Source organism: Hemicordylus capensis, chromosome 2 (assembly GCF_027244095.1).
Source record: "Hemicordylus capensis ecotype Gifberg chromosome 2, rHemCap1.1.pri, whole genome shotgun sequence".
Lineage (NCBI taxonomy): Eukaryota > Metazoa > Chordata > Lepidosauria > Squamata > Cordylidae > Hemicordylus > Hemicordylus capensis.
Genome location: NC_069658.1, coordinates 207,273,980 through 207,286,843, shown reverse-complemented (window position 1 = coordinate 207,286,843; position 12,864 = coordinate 207,273,980). Strand labels below are relative to the sequence as shown.

General features: G+C 61.7%; 2 protein-coding genes across 3 annotated transcripts; one reads left to right on the top strand and one right to left on the bottom strand.

The window, feature by feature from the left end:
- Positions 1 to 533: 533 nt before the first annotated feature.
- USE1 (unconventional SNARE in the ER 1) lies at positions 534 to 9,222 on the bottom strand. Of its 2 annotated transcripts, XM_053291748.1 has the most exons (8): positions 8,988 to 9,222; positions 5,564 to 5,613; positions 4,710 to 4,788; positions 4,220 to 4,372; positions 3,780 to 3,798; positions 3,174 to 3,204; positions 2,225 to 2,387; positions 534 to 1,986 (listed from the first exon to the last, which is right to left on the bottom strand). In XM_053291748.1, exons 1-8 carry the CDS (start codon positions 9,114 to 9,116, stop codon positions 1,804 to 1,806), a joined length of 807 nt encoding a protein of 268 aa, XP_053147723.1. In that variant the 5' UTR covers positions 9,117 to 9,222; the 3' UTR covers positions 534 to 1,803. The 2 variants fall into 2 exon arrangements, with proteins under 2 accessions (XP_053147723.1, XP_053147724.1); XM_053291749.1 differs by lacking the exon at positions 3,780 to 3,798 and having other exon boundaries at positions 4,225 to 4,372; positions 8,988 to 9,210.
- Positions 9,168 to 12,806, top strand: RPL36 (ribosomal protein L36). Its single transcript, XM_053291762.1, has 4 exons — positions 9,168 to 9,318; positions 9,999 to 10,093; positions 11,613 to 11,747; positions 12,669 to 12,806. Exons 2-4 carry the CDS (start codon positions 10,001 to 10,003, stop codon positions 12,756 to 12,758), a joined length of 318 nt encoding a protein of 105 aa, XP_053147737.1. The 5' UTR covers positions 9,168 to 9,318; positions 9,999 to 10,000; the 3' UTR covers positions 12,759 to 12,806.
- The last annotated feature ends 58 nt before the right edge of the window (positions 12,807 to 12,864 follow it).

Genomic DNA, 12,864 nt, shown 5'->3' with positions numbered 1-12,864 from the left:
CCCACGTCCATGTCATTTTGAGTAAAAACCAGCAGTGTACTATACTCAGGTATAGGTAGACCAGTACAGGTTCCTGGGGACACCTTCCTGACTACACCCCCCCGAATGTCACTTTTATTGCCATGGGAGGTTGACCACTCCCACCCCCCACCTCTTGAAATGGCTGGCCTAAACCCCCTCCTCTGGCAGAGAGTGTGGCCAGAGGTCCCAGTGGGGAGCGGGAAGCGACAGGCAGCTGCTGGCCCCCGCCTTCTCCACGACCACAACACAGGCTTGTTCCAGAGAGAAAGCACCCACACCCCCGCCTGGGGGCGACCCCACTGTGCTCCCCCAAAGGGACACCTAGCTCCCCTCTGAGACACGACGGGGAGCGCATTTCCCATAGCTGCCTCCCGCCAAGAGTGGCGTGCGCAGGTTGCGACAGGCAGGCTGGCAATGGAGTTCGCATCTCCCCGCGATTCTGTTCTTCCCGGCCCCTGCCAGCCTCCCTGCCCTCTGCTTATCAGTCCCAAATCAGTAGGCAGAGACACTCCTTCGGAAGAACCTTTTATTGGCCGGGGACAAGAGGCCCTCCTCCTTGCAAGGTGAGGGAGGGGCAGCGGCAGGCACCCTCCTCCACGCCCCCCCGCCCCCTCTCTGCCCTGCGTCCCTGCCAAGCTCCGGTGGGGCCCAGAAAGGGAGAGGCGGCTTGCCACAGGTGTTTGGCCACGCTGCCAGCCCTTTCCCTGCAGGGTTGTTCCTGACGGGGAGCTCTTGATCAGCCGCAGAGAAGACCGGCTTTCTCCCGCAACGAGGGAGGCGCCTGCAGCCAGGCCTGCCCAGGGCCCACTCCCCTCCAGATCCCACCACCCGCCACGTGGAGGCTGCGAGAGGAAAGGGAGCCTCGTGGAGTTCCCGGCCACTGCTGGCAACCTGGGTGCTGGCGAGGGGGTCCCACACCACCCGGTGTGTGCAGACACCGGCAGCAGCAGCCGGCGGCGGGGGGGGAGCAGCCCTGGCTCCCGGGGAGGCCTTCCTTCCCATGAGGCACAGCCCAGGCACCACTTGCCTGCAGTTGGAGACGAGAGAAGCTCATGCCAAGGGAAGGAGACGAGAGCAAACCCTCCTGGCCTTAGGGCCGGCTGCCGCCAGGCGCGACCACGGAGCTGCTGCCTCAGAGCTCAGGGGCCGCGGCCAAACCGCCCAGGGGCGTGTGGCCGAGTTCTCACAAGCAGAGGCCAAGCGGCAGGCCTGTGCCTGGACTCTACCGCTTCAGGCAGTGGGGGGGGGGAGCTCACAGGTTGGAGGACCCCTGCCTATAGGAAACGAGTAGAGACAGAGGAGGGTTGCCGTCTCTCCTGTTCCCTGATGCGTGAGCTGTGTGCCTACAAGGCTCCCTGGGTGTGTGAAGGAGGGATCCGGCTCTGCGATCTCAGCTCAGCTCAGCAGGGCACAGGGCTGCGCTGAGCACCAGGCCTCAGAAGCGGCCAGTTCCTCCTCTCCCCCGTCCCACAAGAGGCGCCATTCTCTGCACCAGCACACTGCCCCCCACCCCCCGGCAGGCAAGGGTCTCCGCCTGCCTCCTGCCACCACGCAAGGCGTCTCTCCTCAGGCCCTGCCAGGCTGAAGGGCTGCTTCTCCCGCTGGGAGGTCCCTTGCGGCTCTTCCTCACACAGAGAGGCGTTTCAAACAGGGCCAGAGGCTGGCCGGCCAGCATGGAGCTGGAGCCGGGGAGCGAGGGCTTGGCAGGGAAAAGGGGAGCCGGGCGGGGGTGGGTGTGTGTGTGTGCCAGGGCTGCTGCTGCGGCGGCGGCGAGGCAAGAAGTCACCTCAGCTTGGGGAAGATCCTGATAAACAGGATCATGCTGATGAAGATGAAGCAGACGACGATCAGCATCAGCCAGAGGAGCCAGTTGACGGACTTCTTGGTGTGCTGCTCCAGGCGGTCGGATTCGTCCTTCAGCTTCTCAAAGTTCTGGTCAGCCAACTTGAGCGAATGCGACAGCGTCTAGAACAAACCCGGCATGGAGGAGGGGGCACTGCCCTGAGTGGCAGGGAAGGGGGCGCCTCTCGGGGGCGGGCACACCGCCAGGGGAGGGCGGGAAGGTCAGGGCCGCGCCAGCCCTCCCCGCTCCCCCAAGCGCCCCCCCTCCCCCGTGGCCTCCCGCAGGGGCCCAGGGCCTTGCCGCAGCCGGTCACAACCGCAAGGCAGCCTGGGGGAGCCCCCACCAGCGCCAAGGCCGCACCTGGTTATCTTGCTTGATCACATTCTGGGCCACCAGCGTGCTGTTCTTGAGGTTGCGCGCCAGGTGCAGCATCTCCTCGGCCAGCTTCTCCTGGATGCTGTGGTGGTGCTGCAGGACGGCGTCCAGCTCGGCAGCTGACTGCTTCTCGTCCGGCAGGGGGCCCCTGGGGAGCACCGAGGGGAGGTTGAGCGCCTTCCCCACCGCAGGCGTCGTCCGGTCGACTATGCTGCCAAGAGAGACGCCTTCCCCAAAGGCGTCTTTATGACGGAGGCTTCTCCCACAGTTTAAGCCAAACAGCACTGAATCGGCCCCAGAGCAGTACTCCGAATCTCCCTGAGCCAAAGCCGCTTGGCAAGCAGCCCCCCCGCCAGCTCCCCGGCCAGTTGGCACCAGGGCTGAAGGGCAGAGGCCCAGAGCATCCTGGGAGCAGAGGGGCACACCAGGGATGTGCACGGAACCAGTTGGGAGGCCCTTTATGGGCCTCCATTCGACGGCAGCGGGGGTGCTGCTTTAAGAGTGGGGGAGGGTGCACTTACCCCTCGCCCCGGCATCCTTTTTTTGCGTACCTCCCTGCCGCCCAGAAGTCCCCGATGCGCCTGCGGGTGCGAGGTGCGCACGCCTGTGCCGGTGTGTGCAGGCGCGCCGGGGACTTCCGGCCATATCCGGCCAACAGAGAGGCTAGCCCCTCAACCCTTGAGGGGCTGCCCTGTTTTGCTCCCAAGCCCCCCAGTGAGCCAAGCCAACGTCTGTGCCCCTCGCTCCCCGAAGCAGGCAGTGCCAGATCCAGGGCACACACCTGGAATTCCTGGCACTGGCGAAGGGGCGTTGCCCGGCTTCCTCTTTCCTGCCTCTCCAACTCAGCAGAATCCAAGTTCATCTGAGTTGGAATCAACAGAGACAGTCTATCCGACCAGAGACCACAACACCCCCAAATGCCCCCGACACTTACGTGCGTTTCCGCAAGCTCATCTCTTCCAGATCTGAGAAGGGGGAAAGAAAATTGCTTTCAGCAGCTTGCAAACGCCCTTTCCCCAAAGAGGCTTCTCCAGGAAACCGGGAAAGGCAGCTGAAGCAGAGCAAGGGCAGCAGCAGAGGCCAGGCAAGAGACGGTGCCCAAGGAGGTCACCCCCCAAGAGTCGAGGGGAACAGGAGCACGATGGGAGCGTTGCTGAAGCGAAGCCAATCCAAAGGGCTTGCTGGGTGGGGGATTCTCCGAGGACGGGGCTGCCAGCGGGAACTAGCCATGAAGCGGACATGCTGCCTCCGGGTCCAGAGGAAACCCCCTGGGAAGCGGCCGCGGGAAAGGGCTCTCTGCCTCCGCGCTTCTGGGCTTGCCCGAGGAATTGGGTTGGCAGCCGCGAGAAACTGACTCCCTTTGGTTTGAGCCGGCGTGGCTCTTGCTATGAAGCCACTGGGGAAGGGGGCGCTACCAGTGCAAGGCTTAAAAATAAAATGCGATGTTTAATGTTTCTTTTTAAAGAGGAGAGATGCTCCAGTCTTGCCTTCAGTGAACTGCAGCTTCCCTGAATGTGAGGAACGGTCAGCAGACACTTACCAGCAACACAGGAGGGGTCCTGGGGAAGCAGAAAGAAGTGTGGCCGCGGGGGAGAGAGAGAAAGAGGTTAAGGGGTGATGCGAGGGCAGAGGGAGGCACTTGTGGGGGCCCCGGTTCTGGGGAGCCCGGGCGCTTGCGCCAGACCCGCAAAGCAGAGCAGCGGCACCCTTCCTGCTTGCCTGTCCCCACAGAGGCAGCAACGACACTGGCCAAGTTAGCTAAGCTGCCAGCCTTGGCTGAACCCTAAAAGTGTGGGGTGTGTGTGTGTGTGTGAGAAAGCACCCAGAGGAAGAGCAGGCAGACGGAACTGGGGTGAAGACGACCACCACGCCACCCTCGTCGCGGAGGAGGAGAAGGGCGGCTCCTTCCAGCTTGGCAACAGGCCCCTCTGGGGAGAGGGAGTGGGGAGGGCTGTGGCCGCCTGGGCCAGGAGGACATACTGTACCAAGCAGCTCGCTCCTCATCTCGCCCGTGTAGCGGGCTTTGGTCTGCAGGTGCACCGTCTTGGTCGCTGGGGTCCGCTCCTTGGTTGTGGTGGGGGTCCGCCCGGGGGCCAGGAACTGATTGGCCAGCACCTTTTCAGACAACGACGACTGGAAGACAACATTGGTTAAAAGAAAAGAAAAGGAAGCTAGTCCAGTGCCCCGTTTCCTACGGTGGCCCACCAGGCGCTTCTGGGAAGCCCACAAGCCGGACGTGAAGGCAAGAGACCGGCTTGCCCACGATGACCCCTCGGCAGCTGGCCTGATGTGGTGAGGCTGGTGAGGCTACTCCACCTGGCCCTCAGGACGCAGCCTCTACCAGGCCAGGGGGCCGGAATCTCGTCTCCACCCCAGAGGTAACCATGCATCGCGCCCAAAGTGCGCCCGAGGACAGAACTGAGCCGGAAAACCTGTTCCTGGGTGCCCAAGCCAGCCGGGAAGTGCTCACCAACTTCTCTGCTTCCAACATCCCTTTCAAGAAATCCACCTTGCGGGAATATTCATTCAGCACCTCGGGAGCTGGCTTGCTGAAAGAGACCATCCCAGGACAGGTCACCACGCAGGGGCCTCCCCGCCCCGCTCGCCCAAGTCCTTCCAACCAGGCGAAAAGAGCCCACACAGCCGGGCCAGGCCGGGCCAAGGCGACTGGGGAAGAGCCGGGGACCCCCGCAGAGGCAGCTTTTCTGTGGGAGGCACTCGCTTGGCACTGCAGAGCACCCGGGGCCAGAGGTGGGCCCCGTCGTGTCTCTGCTGCGCTTTCGAGCACGGTCGGCTCCAAGGGCGTTTTCCCGCCTGACAGCCGTAACGTTTTACTGGGCGGTTTTATGGGCAGGTTAACTCAATGCACTACGCAGAAAGCCAAACTGACAACAAACGGCAGCAAACACAACGCTTCAGATCTGGGCGTGGGGGGGGGTCCGCCCCTCACCTCCCCACTGCCGTGCCCCCTGCCGTGTGTGGACTCATACAGCCTGGTTTCCCAGGCCCAACTGCAATGTCTTTGGACACACAGCAGTTTAAAGCAGCCACCAGAAACCGAGGGCCACCGATTTTTTAATTTTTTGTACTTGCATTTTTAGGGGCTTTTTTTACTGCCACAGAGCGTGACGGAGCCAGCATCTGAACTAGGGCCCACAGAAGCTACCACTAAGCGCTACTTTTCCGGGCTCATCACGCCCCTCCCCTTCACTTATGGGCAGCTCAGGGTCAGCCCAGTTCCAAGCACAGCCTGCCGTGGGGTGCCCCGCCTGTCCCATCTGTGCCTCGAGAGGGCCCTGCCGACACCCAGCGCAACCAACTCACCTGGCGTGCTTCTTCAGTGCGAGCAGCATCTCCTCCAGGGCAGCTACGTACTGGGGAGAACAAAAGGGATGGCAGGCCTGAGTGACGGAGGCCCAGGCCTTGCTCTCCAGTCTTGGGGCCTGGTTTGGAGGTGGTGGTGGCGGCGGCAGCAGCAGCTCTAGCTGGAGGCAGCTTTGGCTGAGCCACTGTCTGTCAGCTTAACCCTACCTCGCAGGGTTGTGGTGAGGGCAAAACAGGATACAGGTACAGAATCGACACTCCCCCCAACCTTTGGGAGACAGAAGAAGAAGAGGTGGCCTGAACCAAGCTCTCTGTGCCCTTCCCCTTGCCACGGACACCAATCCCGCCAGTGGAGTTTCCTCCCAAGCCAGCCGATGTAATCAACATGGCAGCTTTGAGTGGGCAACAGCCCAAGACAGTTCCGGAGCACCCTTCTTGGGTTAGCAGGCTGGGTGGCACAACCGCTTCCCAGAGACCTCCTGCTTCCCAGGAACTGAGGAACGGCCAAGCCCGACGCCAGAGTCGCCTGAAGCTGGCAGGTGGAGCAGCAGCTCAGATGGAGGAGGAGGAGGAGGAGATGTGCTCCCCTGGCAGGGACACCACCCACCCGGTTGGCAGCCCACAGGAATCCACACGTCTCCCAGGCACCAGTCCAGATGCCAGAGCGTGGGCCAAGGATGCCCAGGTGGGAAGGAGGAGGAGATGCCATGCTGGGGGGCCGGGTGGGGGCGCGGATGCCTTCCTGGGATGCAGGTGCCACCGGCCCCCAACCCTCTGACCCTGGGAACTCTCCTTCCAAGGAGCATTTGGGGGGGAGCTGAAGAGAGACGCAAGCTGCTCTGGGGCGTGTCTCTTCTCTGGCACGCAGGAGCCGAGGAGACGCCTCTCCAGGCAAGAGCGCAACTGCGACTGCTATTTCTAGCCCGCTCTTCAAGCAAAGGTCTCAAAGCGGTTTACAAAGAACACGACATAAATCAGAGAGTCTCCCGTCCCCCAAAAGCTCGCCATCTAGAAAGAAGCATAAGGTAGACACACCAGCAACCGCCACTGGAGGGAGGCTGTGCTGGGGCTGGAGAAGGCCAGTTGCTCTCCCCCTGCTCAGCCGAGAGAACCGCCGCTTTCCCAAGGTGCCTCTGGGCTGAGTTAGCAAGGTGAGCTAACCGCCCGGGGGGGGCACGGAAGGGGAGGCCTGCAGAGGAGAGGCTGCAGCAACTAGCCAAGCTTGGGGTGGGGATCTCAACGGAGTTCCTTGTTGCATCCACAAGCGAATGGGCACCTCCCCGGCAGCCGGGCATCAGCACTCCAGAGGACGACGTGAAGCCATGCCCGGCTGGCTCAGAAAAGAAGGCCCTCCAAGTCCGGCAGAGGCCTCTGGGAAGCCCACAAGCAGGGCCTGGAGGCCGCAGCCAGGCCTCCCGGGGATGCTCCCTCTGGACTGAAGCAGGCAGGAGGCTCTGCCACAGCTCAGGCTCGGGAGAAGACCAGTCCTCCAAGAATCGGGCTTGCCCTTTCCAAGGCCCCCTCAGCCCCCTCGTGGCCCTCGCCAGAGCCCCGTGACAGCAAACCCCACCAGTTAAACACCGTTAGCGACCGGGAAAGGACACAGCCCCCCCCCACCCCCACCCCGCCAGCCACTGCCTGGGCTGCTTTCTCACAGCGCAGGCACCTCGACGTGCCGGGGTGCGGCTTTTCAAACGGAAAAGGGCAGGCTGCCAAACCCGCCCCAACTCAAGAAGAGCACCAAGGCTCTCCTCGGCAGGCAGCGGCAACGTGAAAGGCCACCGCCAGGAGAAGCCAGCCCCTCTTGGAGCATCAGCCCGTGGCGGCTGGAAGTCTCGGCCTGCCAGTCCACAACGCCGCCCGCAGTGAAGGAAGCAGCCTGTCCGCAGGAGGCTCTCTGGGGCCACGGCACCCACCCTGCCTCGGGGAAGGACACCCACACCTCAGGGTGTCAGGAACACCTCCAGGGGAGCTGGGCAGGCGAGAGCTCACTTTCTTCCCGGCGGGATTCTGAAGTCCCAGGGCCGAGTGCTTGGAAAAGCCTCTGGCGGCTCAACTGCCGTGGAGGAACACGGCGGAACGGGCCGACTGGATCTCGGGCGGAAACGAAGAGGAGTCTTGACGCTGAGAGCGCAAGAGAGAACTGCACGGGACTCTTCCCTCTCCACCCCCAAGCCAGCCACGGAGGCAGTTTGCTGGCGTCTTGCGCCTCACAACAACCCTGCGAGGTCTGCTAGGCTAGCTGGTAGGCAGCAGCTTGCCCAGCGCAATACCAGGAGCGTCAGGATGGAGCGCAGGCCCAAACCTGGCTCGCCGCATCCCAGTCCCGAGTCCACCACCGGCAGCCCTTCACCAGGAGGCGCCTTGACAGCCAAGCGAGGGGCGGGCGGGCTGCCCCTAGCTCCCCCCCCACCCCCCGAGCTCTTGCCTGCCCCGCCATGCCACAGGAAGGCATCACGACAGACTGCATGCGCAGGAGGCCGGGCCAAGGGGGGCAGCCACCGGGCAACACTCCGTGGAGACCCGCTGCCTGACTGGCCCCAGTCTGTGGTGAGGGACCAGCCGGCCCCCACCTGACTGGGAGCAGAGGGCAAAGCGGCTCAGGGAGAGGGCTTGAAGAGTCGAGGCAACGCCCAGCCAGGGGCAGAAGGGAGGGAATGGGAGCCGCCTCGGCCCACTGGGCCCGCTGAGTCCCCGCCTGGCTGTGAAGGCGCCTGCCTCCAGCTTCCGTGTCTGCGTCTCGGCTAACTGGGCAAAGAGGCACCTTTGTACAGGGGTGATTCTCTTGACTGAGCCGGCGGAGAGCAACTGGCCCTCTCCATCCCCAGCACAGCATCCCTCCAGTGGCTGCTGCTGCTGCTGCTGCTGGGGTCTATCTTCTGTTTTGGGTCCCCCCCCCTCGCAGATTGTGAGCCCTTTGGGAGACAGGGAGCCATCTGATTTGTGTGATTTCTCTATGTAAAGCACTTTGGAAACTTTCTTGCAGTAGCAGCAGCAGCAGTAGTAGTAGTAGTAGGGTCTGTGTCTAGACACCATTCCTCTTAGGGGGGACATCACACAGGTGCTCCTGAGCAAGAAGTGGGAGTCACCACCATCGCCCTCCCCCATCCTTTGGCAACTGCATGCCTGCCCCCCCCCCCCAAGGCCCACAGGCGTAGCTCTTCGCTGCACGGAAACACAGGGCTGGAAAAGCGCTTCACCGGATGAGCTCACGGCCTGCCACGCGGGTGTCAGAGGACAGGGGAGCTCTGCCAGGGGCATTTGGGGGACACGTGAGCATTCATTCGCGTGGCTGCCTCTGAAGGCCCCCAAACAGGCAGCAAGGCCACAGGTGCAGCACCGCCCACAGGCACTGGAAAGGGCTGCTCCGGGTGAATTCCTGCCTGCCGGGAGGAAGGGAGCGACCCTGGGGGCTCCCGCGCACCTTCTCCAGCCGCCACTCGCCCGGGCTCCGCCTGTCGGCCGCCAGCGCCTCGCAGCGGCTCAGCAGCCGGACCAGCTTCAGTTCCGCCCGGGGGACCGGCGCGGAGCCCAGCCCGGCAGCCAAGGCCATCGCGGCGGCTGCCTCCTAAGCCGGAAGTGGGGCCGCCGAGCGGCGCGCCAGTGCTTCCGGGTTAGTAAGCCCGACCCTCCTCTTCAGCGGCTGGTTGGCCCCGCCTCTTCCGGGGAGGGATACTCTATGGTTTCCTAGCGTCCGGAAGTTCTCCTTTCCTTTTTCCGGCGCGGCCTCCATTGCACAGCAACAGCTACAGCAGGTGAGCTCCGGGAGCCGGCGGCGGCGAATCCGAGCCCATCCGCCCGCGGGGAGCAGCCGGGGGAGCCCCAAATGCAGCAGCGGGGAGGGCGGCTGTTGCTGGAGGGGCGAGGTCCTCGCGGGGCGGCCTCCTCCTCCTCCTCCCGGGGCTGGCGAGCCGGCGGATACCCGGGCCCGGCTGCTTGGTTGTGGCTTCTGGGCGGGGGGGGGGAAGCTTCTCGCGCTGCAGCTCGGGGCGGGGGCCGTGCCTCGCCCGCCCGCCTGCCCGGATCCTGACGACCGCCCTGGGAGAGGAGGCGCCTGTTGGGTCGGGCCCGCTGCGCAGCTCGCCCACCTCTGGGGAGCCCACGAGCAGGAGGGGATGGGGGCAGGCCGCGAAGAGAGGCTTCCCGAAGCTGCTGACTACAGTTCCCAGCATCCCCAGCTGCCATGGCCCCTTGGGTTGGGGATTATGGGAGTTGTAGTCAACCACATCTGGGGGACCCTAGTTAGAAGGCACATGGGCCGGCCCTCTCCCCTACCCGCGCCCCCCCCCCGCAGCTGGGGTCCGGAGGCTTGCCACCCCCCTTCCCCACAGTGGTCTGGGCTGGAAATGGCAAGGAGTGGGCTGAAGACCCAGCTTGGGGCAGGCGGGCTCCCTAGAGGCCTCCTCACCCCTCCTCTCCGCCCTTCCTTCCCCAGCCATGGCGGTCCGCTACCCGATGGCCGTGGGCCTGAACAAAGGCCACAAGGTGACCAAGAACGTCTCGAAGCCGCGCCAGTGCCGACGCCGAGGGGTGAGTCGGAGGGAGGGAGGGAGGGAGCACGAGCCTCGGCCTGCCCCTTGCACCCGCTCGGCAGCGGAGCCCAGGCTGGTGGAGTCCCGCTGGACATGCTGTGGGTTGCCAGGAACTTCGGCCAGGATGCGGCCCGGAGCAACCCACCGGTGGGAACCGTAGCAGGGGTGGGGGGAGACACTTGGCCCCCTTCCTGCTGCTCCTGGGCTGCTGACTTGCACTTGCCCAGTGGGCTAGGAACATGGGAAGCTGCCGGATACTGAGTAGCAGCTTCTCCAAGGTTGCAGGCAGAAATATCTCTCCACCCTCTCTTGGAGATGCTGCTGCCAGGGCGGGGACTTGGGACCTTCCCAGAGCGGCTCCATCCCCTGAGGGGAATCTCTTCCAGGGCTCGCACTTTCATCTGCAATCGGGGTGAACCCTGCTTAGCTAAGGGGACCAGTCATGCAAAAAAAGGAGAAACTTAATATCTTGCCTAAGTAACTCTGCAAGGTCTCAGCAACACAGATCGCATTGGGGGAGTCTTACATAAGAACAGCCCTGCTGGAAAGGGGCTTAGACAGATTCATGGAGCACAGGTCTGTTCTTGGCTACTAGTCTGGTGGCTGTGGGCCACCTCCAGCCTCAGTGGCAGGATGCCTCTCACTATACCAGTTGCAGAGGAGGAGCAGCAGGAGAGAGGGCCTGCCCCTTTCAACTCCTGCCTGTGGACTCCCCAGAGGCATCTGGTGGGCCACTGTGGGAAACAGGATGCTGGACTAGAGGGGGCCTTCTTAGGCCTGATCCAGCAGGGCTGTTCTTATGGATCTAGTCCAGCATCATGTTTTGCACAGTGGCCCACCAGATGCCTCCGAGAAGCCCACAAGCAGGGAGTGAGGATATGCCCTCTCCCCTGCAGCTGGTATTGAGAGGCATTGTGCCTCTGAGGCTGGAGGTGGTCTATAGCTCTTGGACTAGTAGCTATGCATAGCTCTGTTCTCCATGAATTTCTCTAAAGCCATCCAAGCTAATGGCCATCACCACATCCTGTGGCAGAGAATTCCACAGATTAATTATGTGCTGTGTGGAAAAGTACTTCCTATTTTTGGTCCTAAATTTCCTGGCAATCAGTTTCATGGGGTGGCCCCTGGTTCTCGTCCTGTGAGAGAGGGAGGAGAATTCCTCTCTGTCCAGGCTCTTCTCCATGCATGATTTTATACACCTCTGAAATGTCCCCCATAGCCTCCTTCAAAGCAGAGGGCCTGCTGCTCTCTACAGCTTGTTATGATCATGTTCGGAGCAAAGCAATATTTTTTAAAAAGTAATCCATATTGGGGAGCAGTGGTCCCTCGTAATTTTTTCCATCTGTGTGTGGAATGAGTTTTGTTCTGGGCAGCAGTATCAAGGCAGTGCGCAGGCACATGCATTCAGAATGGGGCCTTCCTGATTCCACCTCAGTGGGATCTAAAATTAACTGAGCGGACATCAAAAAACTCTTGGGAAGAGGCACCAAGTTCATGTTTCCCCCCTTGTCTTGTAGCGCCTGACCAAACACACCAAGTTTGTCCGGGACATGATCCGGGAAGTGTGTGGCTTTGCACCTTATGAGAGAAGGGCCATGGAATTGCTCAAAGTCTCCAAGGACAAGCGGGCACTGAAGTTTATAAAGAAAAGGGTGAGTGGTGTGAAAACTGGATCCAGAATGCTCTCTGGTCCCTCAGGTTGAGCAGCGGCTGGGGCACTTCTGTCTTGTCAGCTGCGCCCACTTCTGAAGGAAATGGTGCATGTGCTGGAAACCTCTTGGCTTGACCACTACAATGCTCTCTACATGGGGCTGCCTTTGTATGTACTCTGGAAACTACAGTTGGTGCAGAATGCGGCAGCCAGACTAGCCTCTGAGAAAACCCCAAGGGACCATAGAACACTGATCTTAAAAGAACTGCACTGGCTGCCAGTATGTTTCGGAGCGAAATACAAAGTGCTGGCTATTACCCAGAAAGCCCTGGATGGCTTGGGTCCAGGATATTGAAGAGCGTGCCTTCTTTGTCATGAACCCTCCTCTCTATTCAGATCAGCTGGGGAGGCCACTTGCAGCTTCTCGGGCCTGGGCCTTCTCGGGGGCTGCCCCGGGGCTCTGGAATGCACTCCCTGTTAAAGTCCGGGTCTCTCCATCCTGGCTGTCTTTTAAGAAGACCCTTAGAGCACACCTGTTTTCTCAGTCTTTGGTTTCCTATCATTGTTTCAGGCATTTTAGGTCTTCATAGTTGTATTAATTTGCGTACACTGCCTATGGATGCACTTGTCAGGTGGCATAGAAATATGATACAGAAATCCAACAGTGGGTGGTGGTGGGAAGGAGTGGAGGCAAGGTTCAGGGAGCCCAGATGTCACAAACCTTTCAATGGACCTGCCTTGGAAAGAGGCGCCTCTCTGCTTGGGGCCTTGGAGTTGAAGTCCAATAACATCCGAGGACCCAACGCTGAGAATCCCTGTGCTAAACTATACAACAGCCAGCTGGGACGTAGCCCTTGTGGCCAAGATGCTGGAACTTCCAGCTGTTTGTAGCACTGACCTTGATGGCTCTTCTGCCCAACAGGTGGGGACTCACATCCGGGCCAAGAGGAAGCGTGAAGAACTCAGCAATGTCCTGGCGGCCATGAGGAAGGCAGCAGCCAAGAAGGACTGAGCTGCCTTGTCCTCCTCTCTGTCCCAATAAAGCTTCTTTAAGACATTCCCCAGGCTGCCTAGAGTGCTTTTCAGGGGTGCTGGGTGGGCCCCCGAGAGGAATTCTT